At 44.3% G+C, this 19440-nt stretch overlaps 2 protein-coding genes across 2 annotated transcripts in view; both read right to left on the minus strand.

Moving 5' to 3' along the window:
* The window catches only part of LOC311100351 (putative nuclease HARBI1), a 1214110-nt gene that overhangs the window by 599598 nt on the left and 595072 nt on the right, over positions 1 to 19440 (minus strand). The gene's annotated exons all lie outside the window — the stretch shown is intronic.
* LOC311100345 (protein tweety homolog 2-like) overlaps positions 1 to 19440 on the minus strand; it is a 116243-nt gene that overhangs the window by 40073 nt on the left and 56730 nt on the right. The window contains exon 3 of the mRNA XM_084141237.1: positions 11691 to 11802. Coding sequence (XP_083997363.1) covers positions 11691 to 11802 — 112 coding nt within the window. The remainder of the gene's footprint in view (positions 1 to 11690; positions 11803 to 19440) is intronic.

Here is a 19440-nt window from a genome sequence, read left to right on the forward strand (position 1 = left end):
CCCCTGAATGAGTAGGTGCGTCCAAACTTTTGACTGGTACTGTATATGAATCACATGATCATGCATAGCATTGATGTCAAACGGAAGAACCAAGGACACGGATGGCTCCTGATGTTGTGAGATTCTCTCTGGTGTTTACAGAACTGGTGCTGTGAGATTAGGATATCAGGATTCAAGGATGCTGTGAGATTAGAATATCAGGACCTGTTTAGACAAAGCAATTGTAACAGTAGAGCAAACGATCAAATTATATGGGGAAATGAATGGCTGCAGCATTGCCGTTATAATGAGTACATGATGCATGGAATACTAAGGCATAAATGTATGAAAACGTGTATTCTTATTTTAAATGTATGTAGTTATGTCCTTGGGCTGTACCTGTCTATTAATTTTATGTATTATGTCATGTTTTATGTTTTGTGTGGACCCCAGGAAGAGTAGCTGCTGCTTAAGCAGTAGCTAATGGGGATCCTAATGAAATACTAAATACTAAATGGCAATTACACAGCAGTGTATCCAGTCGACTAAGAACAATTACACATCAATCATAGGATTTGAGACTGTAACCTGGTAGTCAGTCAGTCACAGTGGTTCCTTAACCACTGTACTGTGGCAGTATTATATTTCAGCTTGATATAGTTTGAGATACAAGACACATTCTTCTTCTTCTCCGGGCTCTTGCTCAAATTGACTCTGCTCGATGGAGAAGAGGAGGAAAGGAAGGGAGGAGGCGAGGAGAAGTTTGAATGGATGAGCTCAGGCGTTAAATGGATCATGGCTCTAAAGTGCTGCAGCTGACCTGCCACCCAAAGATGGATTCCGCCTCCATTGGTTAAATTGGGGTCATAAAATCTTGAAAAACATCTTTAAAAATAGATTTTCCCTTTTTTACCACCGTGATGTGATGGTGACCACAGCTGATGTTTTACATCCCAAAATAGATAGTATGTCCTGAGAGAGGGGTTAAGATACATTTTGGTTTGTGGGTTCGGAAGAAGAGAGAACATGAAAGTGACAGAATCTTTCATCAGAAAAAAAGATGATTGACATTGACTGATTGACACACATAGAAAGGAGGCTAGGAGAATAATCCACAGAATGGTTGTCTATGGTGGATATTACAGTGGCTTGTGAAAGTATTCACGACCCTTGGCATTTTTCCTATTTTGTTGCCTTACAACCTGGAATTAAAATGGATTTTTTTGGGGGTTTGTATCATTTACACAAGATGCTTACCACTTTGAAGATCCAAATATTTGTTCTTGTGAAACAAACAAGAAATCAGACAAGAAACAGAAAACTTGAGCGTGCATAACTGTTCACCCCCCCAAAGTCAATACTTTGTAGAGCCACCTTTTGCAGCAATTACAGCTGCAAGTCTCATGAGGAATGTCTCTATAAGCTTGGCACATCTAGCCACTGGGATTTTTGCCCATTCTTCAAGGCAAAACTGCTCCAGCTCCTTCAAGTTGGATGGGTTCCGCTAGTGTACAGCAATCTTTAAGCCATATCACAGATTCACAATTGGATTGAGGTCTGGGCTTTGACTAGGCCATTCCAAGACATTTAAATGTTTCCCCTTAAACCACTTGAGTGTTGCTTTAGCAGTATGCTTAGGGTCATTGTCCTGCTGGAAGGTGAACCTCTGTCCCAGTCTCAAATTTCTGGAAGACTGAAACAGGTTTCCCTCAAGAATTTCCCTGTATTTAGCGCCATCCATCATTCCTTCAATTCGGACCAGTTTCCCAGTCCCTGCCGATGAAAAACATCCCCACAGCATGATGCTGCCACCACCATGCTTCACTGAGGGGATGGTGTTCTCGGGGTGATGAGAGGTGTTGGGTTTGTGCCAGACATAGCGTTTTCCTTGATGGCCAAAAAGCTCAATTTTAGTCTCATCTGACCTGAGTACCTTCTTCCATATGTTTGGGGAGTCTCCCACATGCCTTTCGGCGAACACCAAATGTGTTTGCTTATTTTTTTCTTTAAGCAATGGCTTTTTTCTGGCTACTCTTCCGTAAAGCCCAGCTCTGTGGAGTGTACGGCTTAAAGTGGTCCTATGGACAGATACTCCAATCTCCGCTGTGGAGCTTTGCAGCTCCTTCAGGGTTATCTTTGGTTTCTTTGTTGCATCTTTGATTAATGTCCTCCTTGTTGCCTCTCTGATTAATGCCTTCCTTGCCTGGTCCGTGAGTTTTGGTGGGCGGCCTCTCTTGGCAGGTTTGTTGTGGTGCCATATTCTTTCAATTTTTTAATAATGGATTTAATGGTGCTCCGTGGGATGTTCAAAGTTTTCACCCCCTTTGCTATGAAGCACTTAAATAAGATCTGGTGCAACCAATTACCTTCAGAAGTCACATAATTAGTTAAATAAAGTCCACCTGTGTGCAATCTAAGTGTCACATGATCTCAGTATATATACACCTGTTCTGAAAGGCCCCAGAGTCTGCAACACCACTAAGCAAGGGCCACCACCAAGCAAGCGGCACCATGAAGACCAAGGAGCTCTACACACAGGTCAGGGACAAAGTTGTGCAGAAGTACAGATCAGGGTTGGGTTATAACAAAATATCAGAAACTTTGAACATCCCACGGAGCACCATTAAATCCATTATTAAAAAATGGAAAGAATATGGCAACACAACAAACCTGCCAAGAGAGGGCCACCCACCAAAACTCACGGACCAGGCAAGGAGGGCATTAATCAAAGAGGCAACAAAGAAACAAAAGATAACACTGAAGGAGCTGCAAAACTCCACAGCGGAGATTGGAGTATCTGTCCATAGGACCACTTTAAGCTGTACACTCCACAGAGCTGGGCTTTACGGAAGAGTGGCCAGAAAAAAGCCAATGCTTAAAGAAAAAATAAGCAAACACGTTTGGTGTTCGCCAAAAGCCATGTGGGAGACTCCCCAAACATATGGAAGAAGGTACTCTGGTCAGATGAGACTAAAGTTGAGCTTTTTGGCCATCAAGAAAAACACTATGTCTGGCGCAAACCCAACACCTCTCACCACCCCGAGAACACCATCCCCAGGGACTGGGATATTCTTGAGGGAAACCTGTTTCAGTCTTCCAGAGATTTGAGACTGGGACAGAGGTTCACCTTCCAGCAGGACAATGACCCTAAGCATACTGCTAAAGTGACACTTGAGTGTTTAAGAGTGAATAGTTATGCATGCTCATGTTTTCTGTTTTTTTGTCTTATTTCTTGTTTGTTTCACAACATAAAATATTTTGCATCTTCAAAGTGGTAGGCATGTTGTGTAAATCAAATGATACAACCCCCCCAAAAAATCCATTTTAATTCCAGGTTGTAAGGCAACAAAATAGGAAAAATACAAGGGGGGGGGTGAATACTTTCGCAAGCCACTGTATTAAGACCCTTTGCTATTAGACTCGAAATTGAGCTCAGGTGCATCCTGTTTCCATTGATCATCCTTGAGATGTTTCTACAACTTGATTGGAGTCCACCTGTGGTAAATTCAATTGACTGGAAATGATTTTGAAAGGCACACACCTGTCTATATAAGGTCCCACAGTTGACAGTGCATGTCAGAGCAAAAACCAAGCCATTAGGTGGAAGAAATTGTCCATAGAGCTCCGAGACAGGATTGTGTCGAGGCACAGATTTGGGGAAGGGTACCAAAACATTTCTGCAGCATTGAAGGTCCCCAATAACACAGTGACCTCCATCATTCTTAAATGGAAGAAGTTTGGAACCACCAAGACTCTTCCTAGAGCTGGCCGCTTGGCCAAACTGAGCAATCGGGAGAGAAGGGCCTTGGTCAGGGAGGTGACCATGAACCCGATGGTCACTGACAGAGCTCCAGAGTTCCTCTGTGGAGATGGAAGAACCTTCCAGAAGAGCAACCATCTCTGCAGCACTCCATCAATCAGGCCTTTTTAGTAGAGTGGCCAGACGGAAGCCACTCCTCAGTAAAAGGCACATGACAACCCGCTTGGAGTTTGCCAAAAGGCACCTAAAGGACGCAGACCATGAGAAAAAAAGCTTCTCTGGTCTGATTAAACTAAGATTGAACTCTTTGGCCTGAATGCGAAGCGTCACGTCTGGAGGAAACCTGCCACTATCTCTATGGTGAAGCATGGTGGTGGCAGCATTATGCTGTGGGGATGTTTTTCAGCGGCAGGGCCTGGGAGAAAAGTCAGGATCTAGAGAAAGCTGAATGGAGTAAAGTCCAGAGAGATCCTTGATGAAAACCTGCTCCAGAGCGCTCAGGACCTCAGACTGGGGCAAAGGTTCACCTTCCAACAGGACAACGACCCTAAGCACACAGCCAAGACAATGCAGGAGTGGCCTCGGGACAAGTCTAGAAGTCTCCTTGACTGGCCCAGCCAGAGCCCGGACTTGAACCCGATCTAACATCTCTGGAGAAAGCTGAAAATAGCTTTGCAGCGACGCTCCCCATCCAACCTGACAGAGCTTGAGAGGATCTGCAGAGAAGAATGGGAGAAACTCCCCAAATACAGGTGTGCCAAGCTTGTAGCGTCATACCCAAGAAGACTAGAGGCTGTAATCACTGCCAAAGGTGCTTAAACAAAGTGCTGGGTAAAGGGTCTGAATACTTATATAAATGTGATATTGTGGGGTATTGTGCGTAGATTGATGAGGGCTTATTTTAGAATAAGGCTGTAACGTAACAAAATGCGGAAAAGGTCAAGGGGTCTGAATACTTTCCGAATGCACTGTATGTATATGTATATGATGGTGTATAGACAGTATGGACAGTATATTAATAGAAAGGGTTTGTACAGCAGTAGTTATATAGGATGAGCCTTGACTAGAGTACAGTATATACATAAAAAGTTGGTAAAACAGTATGTAAACATTATTCAAGTGAGCAGTGTTCAATTACTATGTACATAGGGCAGCAATCTCTAAGTTGCATGGTAGAGTACCGGGTGGTAGCCGGCTAGTAACAGTGACTAAGTTCAGGGCAGGGTACTGGGTGGAGGCCAGCTAGTGGTGACTATTTAACAGTCTGATGGCCTGGAGTTAAAAGCTGTTTTTCAGTCTCTCGGTCCCAGCTTTGATGCACCTGTACTATCTCCGCCTTCTAGCGGGGTGAACAGGCCGTGGCTCGGGTGGCTGAGGTCCTTGATGATCTTCCTGTGACACTGGGTTCTGTAGATGTCCTGGAGGGCAGGCAGTGTGCCCACTGTGATGCGTTGGGCTGATCGCAATTGCAGACGGTGCAATTGCCGTACCTGGCGATACAGCCCAACAGGATGCTCTTAATGGTGCAACTGTAGAAGTTTGTGAGGGTCTTAGGGACCAAGCCACATTTCTTCAGCCACACTGTCTGTGTGGATGGACCATTTCAGGTTGTCAGTGATGTGCACGCCAAGGAACTCAGAGCTTTTCACCTTCTTCACTGTGGCCCCGTCGATGTGGATGTACTCTCTGTGCTGTCTCCTGAAGTCCACGATCAGCTCCTTTGTTTTGTTGACATTGAGGGAGAGGTTTTTTTTCTTGGCACCCCTCCCTCACCTCCTCCCTGTAGGCTGTCTCATCATTGTTGGTAATCAGGCTGTTGTGTCGTCTGCAAACTTGATGATTGAGTTGGAGACATGCGTGGCCACGCAGTCATGGTTCAACAGGGAGTACAGGAGGGGGCTGAGCACGCACACTTGTGGGGCCCCAATGTTGAGGATCAGCGTAGTGGAATTGTTGTTGCCTACCTTCACCACCTGGCGTCGGCCCATCAGGAAGTCCAGGACCCAGTTGCACAGGGTCAGACCCAGGGCCCCGAGCTTAGTGATGAGCTTGGAGGGCACTATGGTGTTGAAGGCTGAGCTGTAGTTGATGAACAGCATTCTTACATACAGTTGAAGTCGGAAGTTTACATACACCTTAGCCAAATACATTTAAACTCTGTTTTTCACAATTCCTGACATTTAATCCTAGTAAAAATTCCCTGTCTTAGGTCAGTTAGGATCACCACTTTATTTTAAGAATGTGAAATGTCAGAATAATAGTAGAGAGAATGATTTATTTAAGCTTTTATTTCTTTCATCACATTCCCAGTGGGTCAGAAGTTTACATACACTCAATTAGTATTTGGTAGCATTGCCTTTAAATTGTTTAACTTGGGTCAAACGTTTTGGGTAGCCTTCCACAAGCTTCCCACAATAAATTGGATGAATTTTGGCCCATTCTTTCTGACAGAGCTGGTGTAACTGAGTCAGGTGTGTAGGCCTCCTTGCTCGCACACGCTTTTTCAGTTCTGCCCACAAATGTTCTATAGGATTGAGGTCAGGGCTTTGTGATGGCCACTCCAATACCTTGACTTTGTTGTCCTTAAGCCATTTTGCCACAACTTTGGAAGTATGCTTGGGGTCATTGTCCATTTGGAAGACCCATTCGCTATCAAGCTTTAACTTCCTGACTGATTTCTTGAGATGTTGCTTCAATATTTCCTCATAATTTTCCTTCCTCATGATGCCATCTATTTTGTGAAGTGCACCAGTCCCTCCTGCAGCAAAGCACCCCCACAGCATGATGCTGCCACCCCCGTCCTTCACGGTTGGGATGGTGTTCTTCGGCTTGCAAGCTCCCCCTTTTTCCTACAAACATAACGATGGTCATTATGGCCAAACAGTTCTATTTTTGTTTCATCAGACCAGAGGAAATTTCTCCAAAAAGTACGATCTTTGTCCCCATGTGCAGTTGCAAACCGTAGTCTGGCTTTTTTATGGCGGTTTTGGAGCAGTGGCTTCTTCCTTGCTGAGCGGCCTTCCAGGTTATGTCGATATTGGACTCGTTTTACTGTGGATATTGATACTTTTGTGCCTGTTTCCTCCAGCATCTTCACAAGGTCCTTTGCTGTTGTTCTGGGATTGATTTTCACTTTTCGCACCAAAGTACGTTCATCTCTAGGAGACAGAACGCATCTCCTTCCTGAGTGGTATGATGGCTGCATGGTCCCATGGTGTTTATACTTGCGTACTATTGTTTGTACAGATGAACGTGGTACCTTCAGGCATTTGGAAATTGAACAAGACTTGTGGAGGTCTACAATTTGTTTTCTGAGGTCTTGGCTGATTTCTTTTGATTTTCCCATGATGTCAAGCAAAGAGGCACTGAGTTTGAAGGTAGGCCTTGAAATACATCCACAGGTACACCTCCAATTGACTCAAATTATGTCAATTAGCCTATCAGAAGCTTCTAAAGCCATGACATCATTTTCTGGAATTTTCCAAGCTGTTTAAAGGCACAGTCAACTTAGTGTATGTAAACTTCTGACCCACTGGAATTGTGATACAGTGAATTATAAGTGAAATAATCTGTCTGTAAACAATTGTTGGAAAAATTACTTGTGTCATGCACAAAGTAGATGTCCTAACCGACTTGCCAAAACTATAGTTTGTTAACAAGAAATGTGTGGAGTGGTTGAAAAACAAGTTTTAATGTCTCCAACCTAAGTGTATGTGAACTTCCAACTTCAACTGTAGGTATTCCTCTTGTCCAGATGGGGTGGGCAGTGTGCAGTGCGATGGCGATTGCGTCATCCATGGATCTGTTGGGGCGGTATGCAAATTGTAGTGGGTCTAGGGTGTCGGGTAAGGTGGAGGTGATATGATCCTTGACTAGACTCTCAAAGCACTTCAAGATGACAGCAGTGAGTGCTACGGGGTGATAGTCATTTAGTTCAGTTACTTTTGCTTCTTGGGTACAGGAACAATGGTGGACATCTTGAAGCAAGTGGGGACAACAGACTGGGATAGCGCAAGATTGAATATGTCCGTTATCATTACAGCCAACTGATCTGCACATGCTCTGAGGACGCGGCTTGGAATGCAGTATGGGCCGGCGGCCCTGCGAGGGTTAACACGCTTAAATGTCTTACTCACATCGGCCACGGAGAACGAGAGCTCACAGTCCTAGTAAGTGGCGGTGGCCTGCATCGGCGGCACTGTGTTTTCCTCGAAACAAGAAAAGAAGGTGTTTAGCTTGTCCGGGAGCAAGGCATTGGTGTCCGTGATGTGGCTGGGTTTCCCTTTATAGTCCGTGATTATCTGGAGTCCCTGCCACATACGTCTCATGTCTGAGCTGTTGAATTGCGACTCCACTTTGTCCCTGTACTGCCGTTTTGCCTGTTTCATTGCCTTACGGAGGGCATATCTGGTCTGTTTGTACACATTCATGTTCCCAGTCACCTTGCCGTGGTTAAATGCGGTGGTTTGCGCTTTCAGTTTTGCGCGAATGCTGGCATCTATCCACGTTTTTAATAATAAACATGGCCGTGACGATGACGAAGAGAATTCTTTTGGGAGGTAATGCGGTCGCCATTTTATTGTGAGGTATTCCAGAACGGGAGAACAAAAGGACTTGAGTTCCTGCATGTTACCACAATCACACCATGAGTAATTAATCATGAAACATACATCTCCACCTTTCTTTTTCCCAGAGAGTTCTTTCTTCCTGTCCACGCGATGGATGGAGAACCCTGCTGGCTGAATGGATGGGGACAGTATATCCGGAGAGAGCCATGATTCCATGAAACAGAGTATGTTGTAGTCCCTTATGTGTCTCTGGAAGGTGATCCTCGCCCTGAGCTCATCTACTTTATTGTCCAGGGACTGAATGTAGCGAGTAATATACTCGGAAGTGGTGGATGGTATGCCCTCCTCCAGAGTCTGACCACTCCTTATTATTCTTCTCTGGCAACGGCGTTTTGGAGCAGCCCTTGGGATGAATGGAATTGCCTCGGGAAGTTCAAACAAAGCATCCCATTCAGGGAAGTTTAATTTCTGGTTTAAATGCTGGTGAGTGACTGCCGATTTAATATCCAAAAATTCTTGCCGGCTGTAGGTAATAATGCAAGAAACGTTCTGAGCAAATAATGTAAGAAATAACAGTTAAAAAAGTTAAATACTGCAAAGTTGGCTAGGAACTAGAAACAGGGCGAATATGTATTTTGGCACCATCCTATGACAAAGACATGCTGACCTTCATGTTCGTGTTCTAGCCGCAGCAATGTATGTGTATGGATGCCAAGGCTGCAGCAGCCAGCAGGTTAATGACCTGAGGGATGCCCTCCTGAAATCCCTGATCTGGGACAGGAGTCAAACCTAGGAGTCTATAGGCCCAGATCCAGACCCAGGCCCAGGTCCAACTCTCAGTCAAAAGCTCTCACACAGAGTCTGCGTCCAAAATGGCACCTTATTCCCTACATAGTGCACTACTTTTGACCAGAGCGCTATGGTGCAGTATTATGTGTGCACTATGTAGGGGTTATTTGGGACGCACACAGAGACCTCCAACCAGGCAGTTTATCAATGGCCTGTCAACTCCATCCCATACAAAACCCTGCTTCCTTCCCCTCAACAATTTTCAAACATTCTCTCTCCAAGAGCCCGATTCTTTGAACTTGGTTGCTTATGCTGGAAGTTGTTCTCAAGTAAATCCTTCTTTATTCACACACAGTGTCAAATAACTAATCTTTCATCTCTATTGTTTCCAGACAAAGCCTATTATGATGAGAGCGTGTTTGGTTGAGGGAAATATGTTTACAGTTATGTCACTTGCCAGGTCCAAACCAGGGCTAGATATAACCTTGCTTTCTGACTGACCAATACAAGCAACACTGATAGCCTGGTCCAACATCTGTTTGTGCTGTGTGTCCAAGTTGGCAAGAAATCCCAAACAGATCTGTGACCAGGCTAGATATCTGACTGTTGGCTGCCAAAACCTCTCTCTTCATTCACTTTCCTCCAAGCCTCAGCAAAGAATATAACTATTTATTTATAGAATGTCTGCAGAGTTCCTAGTTCATTTGGGATATCACTTAAAGATTACACAATAGACCAAGCATTCAAAATTCCCGTAATTCCCATTACGCTATCAGCAGCAGACTGTTTTTCTGGCTTCTTCTTCTGAAAAGAATGTCTTCTAACTGTGTGTCTGATTGTTAATTCAGATTCCCAGTCAGAGTTGTCTGTGTGGGGGCAGATAGATATCTACACAACCATATGGTCCAGAACTAATGAACTAACTCAACCAAAGCTGGGAAAATTGATGGTGACTGTGAAGTTAAAAAGCAGCCATTGATGGTGACTGTTAAGATCTGCTCTTTGGATGTGAACCGACTTCTGAAGAGGAGGAGGAAGCATCTGAGTGGTGGGGGCAGAAGCCAAAGCAGCCATTGTTGTCAGAAAGGAGACTTTAACACTGAAGCAGCCTATCAGGACGCCCGGCCATTGGTCCTCTTCAAAGGTCTTTGTTTCCTGGGTTCACGGCTGATTATGTGAAGGGAGACTGTGGAGTGTGTGTGTGTGTGAGTGTGTGTGTGTTTGAGTGTGTTTGGAGTCTGATTGTGAAGGGAGACTGTGGAGTCTGTCTATAAGACATAGTAAGGCCTTTGTAATGCTGGAAGACCAGGAATAACAGCTCAGATAGGAATCAGGCTATTGATTCTACACACTGTGGGCCAGTTTCCCGGCCATGCTCAACTGAGAATCTCCATTAAAAGGGCATCTTAGTCTTGGACTAGACGTAATCTGTGCCCGTTAAACCGACTATGTGTGTTTTCAAGCTCAGCAGTTTGAGTCACAGCTATACGAGAGACAGCTAGCTACGGAAGCATTAATTTACTTTAACACAGATGGGGAGTTAATCCATGCTCTTTGACAGCATTCATAGAAGTCATCTGGAGTCTCTCTCGCTCGCTCTCATGATGATGCACTTCCTGCCTCACTGCTGAGGGAGGTGATAAGGATGGAGGATAGTGGGAGTTGTAATGGTGATGTCATTATAAGCCAGAGAGGCTGTATAATCACCCCGGTCCCCAGCGGAGTGTGACATATTGATCAGAGACCCACCAGAGAGCAGTAACTTGGTGGTTACCATGGCTCAATCTATTATTGGTTGAAGCAGGGTTTGATTCCTGCATAGGCCACTTAGGCTACACTGAATATACAGTATATAGCACTATAAGTGTTAACTGTACTACAAGTGTCTTTGGATAATAGCATCTGCTGGTGGCATTTTAAATGGGACCATTTTTAATCAAATTCAGAATTAAGGAAATCTGATTATGTTCAACCATTAAGGTCTGTACATCATAAGGGACATACATCACAACATTTCTGTGCCTTTTCTGCCTATAAAATGGCTGGGATCAAACATAGCTTGCTCCTTTTTAGCACTGAGAGAAAATAGAACTAAAATCCCACTGCCAAATCTTCCTGTAGAGTCCTGAGCCTTATTATTTGAGTGATAAAACGCCCCGGAGAGTGTGAAATTGATTTGGGTGTCTCTTTATGTGTCATCATCAGCGCTTCATAGCACTAAATCGAAAAATGAGACAGATATAAATAGCCAGGAAGGGCCTCACAGTGTAAAGTAGTGGGCACACCAGGGACGACAGAGGAGGAGGATGGTTCTTTGTTCATGGGGAGTTTCAGTCTGTCCCCGCAGCATAGGGAGTAGGATTGGGGTGGGTGGGTAGAGAAGCGTGGACAATTGTCAGCAGTATAATTTAGGGGGGAGTAGTGATTCTACTGTACCCACCAGGCTGTCGACCACTCCCAGGGTATGATTGGTGTTGTACAGGGAGTTGTCAGAGGTATGGTTATGTAGTGTATGGTAATGTAGTGGTAATGTAGCGAAGTGATAATGTACAGGAAACTTAGAGGTAATGTTTTGAGTCTGTAGTGCTACCCACCAGACTGTCGACCCCTCCCAGGGTGTGATTGGCATTGTACAGGGAGTACGTCAGCTGGTACACCCCATCGTTGGTCTCGCTGTTGCCATAGAAACCCACTCCCACCGCAGCGCTGCACAGAGCGAGAGAGACAGGAAGGAAGATGCAGGTTAGCGTTTCTGATAAATCAATGAGTATAGGACAATGTATACAACCTACAGTACTTAGTACCAACGACTGGTCCAATAAATAATTGATATTTGTTTAAAGGAGGGTGTTTTGCCACAATCAGAAACTATTATTCCGTCATGGCCTTTGTAGCTCCTAGGGTGAGAGTTGTCAAAAGTTATGGTGAGCTATCACGACTACAACCCCTGAAATGGCAACATGAAAGCTTGAGCTTCGTTGCACACCCCACCTTGAGGGCATCGTGCAAGCTAGAAGAATACTGTATGTTAGGTTGGTTGATGATTGTGAAAAGGTTTGTGTGGGAACCACCATTCTTCGGTTTATTCAGTCTAAAAAGTAGATCAAATAGATCAGTGCACAATAAATAAAAAGAGATAAAGACATAAAACATCCTCACAGCAAATGGAGAAACACACAGCACAGTTAAGACATTCACGTGAGTCATATTGGTTGCGTCCCAAATGGCACCCTATTCCCTATATAGTGAAATACTTTTGACCAGGGCCCATAGGGCTCTGGTCAAATGTAGTGCACTATGTAAGGGATTGGGTGCCATTTGGGATCACAGACATTGTTGTGGAGGCTGAGGTTAATGTTGCTTCTCTGGAATTATTCCTCTATTTCGACAGTGTGCGGGTCTCCATCTCTTCCCTGGTCAGAAATGATAGGAACATGTGCATCCTGGCTGAACATAGACAGAAAAACAACTGGACAGAATCACTCACAACATTTGTCATCCAGTGACTGAGAATTTTTCTGAACAGTCATCCTGTAAGGTTCTAATAGTGTAGTCCACTGTCATACAGAAAAACAGAACTATGCACTATCATAATAAATTGTTCTGTATTACTCCAGGCAACCTTTGATTACTAAGCATTACTAACATGCACACAGGCAAGCACATACACACTTCAGCAGTAGGCTGAAATTCGGTTCTCTCTGAAAATTACATTTTTCTCATCCTGTGTTCCAGTTTGTGTGTTATGGGCATCAAAATCAAATCACATTTTATTTATTATTTATTTTATGACAGTACTCTTGTGCATACTACAAGGAGTGGTCCCCCTATCTTAGTATCTCTACTAGTACTTTATCTTCACACTGCCCTGCATATCCCTCCCCTCCCCACTCCACCACACTAACACAACTACTGTGGAGATAAACCTCTCTCAGTATCTCTTGATTATTGGATCCTCACACTGTATACAGCCTACCCTTATATTAAAAATCCCACTGCCTCCTGTTATGTCTGGTCCATTACAGTGATGCTAGATGAGGACCACAGGTCAGTCCCAGTGGGTAGAAAGGGATGTAGGAACAGTCTAGGCTCTGATTGAAACCTCCACGTTCCTCAGAGTGCCTATCACTGGATGTGTCCCAAATGGGGCCCTATATACACTGAGCATACAAAACATTAGGAACACCTGCTCTGTCCATGACATAGACTTACCAGGTGAATCCAGGTGAAAGCTATGATCTCTTATTGATGTCACCTGTTAAATCCACTTCAATCAGTGTAGATGAAGGGGAGGAGACAGGTTAAAGAATGATTTTTAAGCCTTGAGACAATTGAGACATGTATTGTGTATGTGTGCCATTCAGAGTGTGAATTGGCAAGACAAAAAATGTAAGTGCCTTTGAACGGGGTATGGTAGTATGTGCCAGGCGCACCGGTTTGAGTGTGTCAAGAACTGCAACGCTGCTGGGTTTTTCACACTCAACAGTTTCCCGTGTGTATCAAGAATGGTCCACCACCCAAAGGACATCCAGCCAGTGGTCGAAAACGGGTAATTGATGAAAGAGGACAAAGGAGGCTGACACGAATTGTGGAGAGCAACAGACGGGCTATAGATAGTCAACTGACAGTCCAGTACAACATTGGTGCCCAAAGACCCATAAAAGAATGGACAACTCGTTGTACCTTGATACGAATGGGGTATGGCAGCCGACGACCTTACAGAGTTCCACTTCTTTCAGCAAAAAACAAGAAACTGCGGTTGCAGTGGGCTAAGGAACGAAAACACAGAACTAGGGTATGGAGAAAACCACATGAGTACATGCATACAGTGAGGGAAAAAAGTATTTGATCCCCTGCTGATTTTGTACGTTTTCCCACTGACAAAGACATGATCAGTCTATCATTTTAATGGTAGGTTTATTTGAACAGTGAGAGACAGAATAAAAACAAAAAAATCCAGAAAAATGCATATCAAACATTTTATGAATTGATTTGCATTTTAATGAGGGAAATAAGTATTTGACCCCTCTGCAAAACATGACTTAGTACTTGGTGGCAAAACCCTTGTTGGCAATCACAGAGGTCAGACGTTTCTTGTAGTTGGCCACCAGGTTTGCACACATCTCAGGAGTGATTTTGTCCCACTCCTCTTTGCAGATCTTCTCCAAGTCATTAAGGTTTCGAGGCTGACGTTTGGCAACTCGAACCTTCAGCTCTCTCCACAGATTTTCTATGGGATTAAGGTCTGGAGACTGGCTAGGCCACTCCAGGACCTTAATGTGCTTCTTCTTGAGCCACTCCTTTGTTGCCTTGGCCGTGTGTTTTGGGTCATTGTCATGCTGGAATACCCATCCACGACCCATTTTCAATGCCCTGGCTGAGGTAAGGAAGTTCTCACACAAGATTTGACGGTACATGGCCCCGTCCATCGTCCCTTTGATGCGGTGAAGTTGTCCTGTCCCCTTAGCAGAAAAACACCCCCAAAGCATAATGTTTCCACCTCCATGTTTGACGGTGGGGATGGTATTCTTGGGGTCATAGGCAGCATTCCTCCTCCTCCAAACACGGCGAGTTGAGTTGATGCCAAAGAGCTCGATTTTGGTCTCATCTGACCACAACACTTTCACCCAGTTCTCCTCTGAATCATTCAGATGTTCATTGGCAAACTTCAGACGGGCCTGTATATGTGCTTTCTTGAGCAGGGGGACCTTGCGGGCGCTGCAGGATTTCAGTCCTTCACGGCGTAGTGTGTTACCAATTGTTTTCTTGGTGACTATGGTCCCAGCTACCTTGAGATCATTGACAAGATCCTCCCATGTAGTTCTGTGCTGATTCCTCACCATTCTCATGATCATTGCAACTCCACGAGGTGAGATCTTGCATGGAGCCCCGGGCCGAGGGAGATTGACAGTTCTTTTGTGTTTCTTCCATTTGCGAATAATCGCACCAACTGTTGTCACCTTCTCACCAAGCTACATGGCGAGGGTCTTGTAGCCCATTCCAGCCTTGTGTAGGTCTACAATCATGTCCCTGACATCCTTGGAGAGCTCTTTGGTCTTGGCCATGGTGGAGAGTTTGGAATTTGATTGATTGATTGCTTCTGTGGACAGGTGTCTTTTATACAGGTAACAAACTGAGATTAGGAGCACTCCCTTTAAGAGTGTGTTCCTAATCTCATCTCGTTACCTGTATAAAAGACACCTGGGAGCCAGAAATCTTTCTGATTAAGAGGGGGTCAAATACTTATTTCCCTCATTAAAATGCTAATCAATTTATAACATTTTTGACATGCGTTTTTCTGGATGTTTTTGTTGTTATTCTGTCTCTCACTGTTCAAATAAACCTACCATTAAAATTATAGACTGATCATTTCTTTGTCAGTGGGCAAACGTACAAAATCAGCATGGGATCAAATACTTTTTTCCCTCACTGTACATCATACCGCATGGCAACATTGCAGGCTGGTGGTTGTGGTGTGATAGTGTGGGGTGTGTTTTCATGGCACACATTGGGCCCCTTAAAAAAAGTGGAGCAACTTTTGAATGCCAAAGGATATATAAACATCATTGCCAATCAGGTGCATCCCTTCATGGCAGCAGTGTATCCATCTGCAAATTGATGGAACGAGCTATTCAGAGTAAAGAACCACTACCAGCCAACTTGACACAACTGTGGGAATCATTGGAGTCAACATGGGCCAGCATCCGTGTGGAATGCTTTCGACACCTTGTAGAGTCTGTGCCCTGACGAATTGAGGCTGTTCTGAGGGCAAAAGGGGGTGCAACTCAATATTAGGAATGTGTTCCTAATGTTTTATACACTCAGTGTATGTAGTGCACGACATTGGGAATAGGTTGCCATTTGGGACACATTCTGTGACTGTAATCCCTCTAAGGAGAAGCTTCCTCTGTCTCCCAATGCGTTGGGAAATGGCATTCTGATTTCCTCCCTCACAGCACTCTGCTGTGCTGTTTAGGACGGTAACAGTAATGTGGGTGGTACTGATGGGGAGTACACAATAAAAGTACATGGACCGGAACAGAAGGAACTATTATGATAATTATAACAGTGGAGAAAAGTCTCGTTAGCCAGACCCCCCTGTAGGGCAGCCAGGACTCCCACACAGCAGAGAGAGAGAGAGGGTGTAAGAGAGAGAAAGAGAGAGAGACAGAAAGAGACAGAGAGAGAGACAGAGAGAGAGAGAAAGAGGGGGAAGGGGGAGAGAAGGAGAGCGAAAGAGAGGGAAAGAGAGAGAAATAGAGAGAGAGAAAGGGAGAGAGAGGGAGAAAGAGAAGAGAGAGAATATGCATCTCTCACTTTGAATCAAGTACTGACGATGACGCATTACATCATGTCTGTGGGGTGTCTTTACTCTTTACAAACCAAAACATTAGCCCGGTGTCAAAAACACACTGTTGGGAATCTGCCTCCTTTCATGTTCCTGTGTTTAAACAAGCTCTATGATGCTAGAGACACACAGAGATGCATCCCAAATGGCGCCCTATTCCCTTTATAGTGCACTACTTTGTTTACTGTAAAGTTGTAAAGTTGTTCACTATATAGGGAATAGGGTGCCATTTGAGACATACATAGAGAAATCTCAAAACATCCAGGAAAGAAAGAAGTAAAGCCTAGCAAATAAAAGCAGCCTGGGGAAATAGGTTTCTCTTTTGAAGGGCTGTCTGAAATATCTGAATAATTCTCATTAACAGGATGATTGTAGGGGACTGGAGAGAAAGAAGAGAGATGGCGGGAGAGAGAGTTAGTAGAACTCCTTAACGCAGATAAATATCTGGTGACCATCAGACAGACTGAGTAGTAGATGGCTCAGGGGCCATAGGTGCTGATCTATGATCCTTATTCATTGTGATCTTAAAGGAAAAATGGATTCTAAATCAGCACTCCATCTCTGAGACGCTTGATATGGCCCCTGGTCTAATTTGACTGAGTATGCACATAGCAAACGTCCATGGAACTGTCATGTCCATGACACACAAACTGGAAAAGAGGATGAGAGAAAGCAAATTCACAGAGAGAGAACCGAAATTCAGCCTCTGGCTAAAGAACTCCAACTCCAACTTCTAAACACACATTTCTCTTTGCGAGTGTGCATGTGAGCGTGCGCGGGTGCATATACAGTGCATTCGGAAAGTATTCAGACCCCTTGACTTTTTCCACATTGTTACGTTACAGCCTTATTCTAAAATGGATTAAATTTTAAATGTTCCTCATCAATCTACACACAATACTCCATAATGACAACATGATAAAAAACGTAAATACCTTATTTTCATAAGTATTCAGACCCTTTGCTATGACACTCGAACTTGAGCTCAGGTGCATCCTGTTTCCATTGATCATCCTTGAGATGTTTCTACAACTTGATTGGAGTCCACCTGTGGTAAATTCAATTGATTGGACATGATTTGGAAAGGCACACACCTGTCTATATAAGGTCTCACAGTTGACAGTGCATGTCAGAGCAAAAACCAAGCCATGAGGTCGAAGGAATTGTCTGTAGAGCTCCGAGACAGGATTGTGTCGAGGCAGCATTGAAGGTCCCCAAGAACACAGTGGCCTCTATCATTCTTAAATGGAAGAAGTTTGGAACCACCAAGACTCTTCATAGAGCTAGTCGCCAGGCCAAACTGAGCAACCGGGGGAGAAGGGCCTTGATCAGGGAGGTGACCAAGAACCCGATGGTCACTCTGACAGAGCTCCAGAGTTTCTCTGTGGAGATGGGAGAACCTTCCAGAAGGTCAACCATCTCTGCAGCCCTCCACCAATTTATGGTAGAGTGGCCAGACGGAAGCCACTCCTCAGTAAAAGGCACATGACAGCCCGTTTGGAGTTTGCCAAAAGGCACCTAAAGGACGCAGACCATGAGAAACAAGATGGCGCCGGAGAAGATGGCTGCCGTTTTACAGCCCTCTAACCAATTGTATTATTACGTGTGTTTTTTCGTGTTATTTGTAATTTATTCTGTATATAATGTTTCTGCCACAATCTCTTATGACCAAAAATAGCTTCTGGATATCAGGACAGCGATTACTCATCTCGTATTGGACGAAGATTTTTTCTTCAACGAGTCGGACACGAAGGATATTCTACGAAGGACACCCGACAAGGCCCAAATACTCGTCATTCGCACGAGAAAGAGACGGAGATATCGTGGATGTAGGTCGGGGTGCCTTGTAAGGATCCGACGGCGAGCGAGTAAACTGCCTCTTCCATCAATCCTATTAGCCAATGTTCAATCATTTGAAAACAAATTGGATGACCTAAGACTAAGGTTATCCTACCAACGAAACATTAAAAACTGTAATATCATGACGACATGGATAACATACAGCTAGCGGGCTATACACTACATCGGCAGGATAGAACGGCTGACTCCGGTAAGACAAAGGGTGGCGGTCTGTGTATATTTGTAAACAACAACTGGTGCATAAAATCTAATACTAAGGAAGATTTGCCATGGGTCCTCAGATCCTCAAAACGTTCTACAGCTGCACCATCGAGAGCATCCTGACTGGTTGCATCACCGCCTGGTATGGCAACTGCTCGGCCTCCGACCGCAAGGCACTTCAGAGGGTAGTGCGTACGGCCCAGTACATCACTGGGGCCAAGCTTCCTGCCATCCAGGACCTCTATACCAGGCGGTGTCAGAGGAAGGCCCTAAAAATTACTAAAGACTCCAGCCCTAGACTGTTCTCTCTGCTACCGCAGAGCACCTAGTCTAGGTCCAAAAAGCTTCTTAACAGTGTCTACCCCCAAGCCATAAGAGTGCTGAACAGCTAATCAAATGGCTACCCAGATTATTTGCATTGACCCCCCCCCCGCCCCTTTTTTTACGCTGATGCTATTCGCTGTTTATTATCTATGCATAGTCACTTTACCCCTACCTACATGTCAGTGGAGGCTGCTGAGGGGAGGACGGCTCATACTAATGGCTGGTATGGAGTAAATGGAATGGCATCAAACACATGGAAACCATGCGTTTGATTTATTTGATCCCATTCAACTCATTCTGGTCCAGCCATTACCATGAGCCCGTTCTCCCCAATTAAGGTGCCACCAACCTCCTGTGCTACATGTACATATTACCTCAATTACATTGACTAACCTGTACCCCCTGTATAGCCTCGTTATTGTTATTCTATTAACTTTTTTAAATTTTTACTTTAGTTTATTTAGTAAATATTTTCTTAACTCATATTTTTCTTAAAACTGCATTGTTGGTTAAGGGCTTGTAAGTAAGCATTTCACGGTGACAAATAACATTTGATTTGATATGATTTGTTGTAACTGTACTTGGACAGCTCTGGTGTTATTGGTATAAGA

Source organism: Coregonus lavaretus, assembly GCF_964263955.1.
Source record: "Coregonus lavaretus genome assembly, chromosome: 25".
Classification (NCBI taxonomy): Eukaryota; Metazoa; Chordata; class Actinopteri; order Salmoniformes; family Salmonidae; genus Coregonus; species Coregonus lavaretus.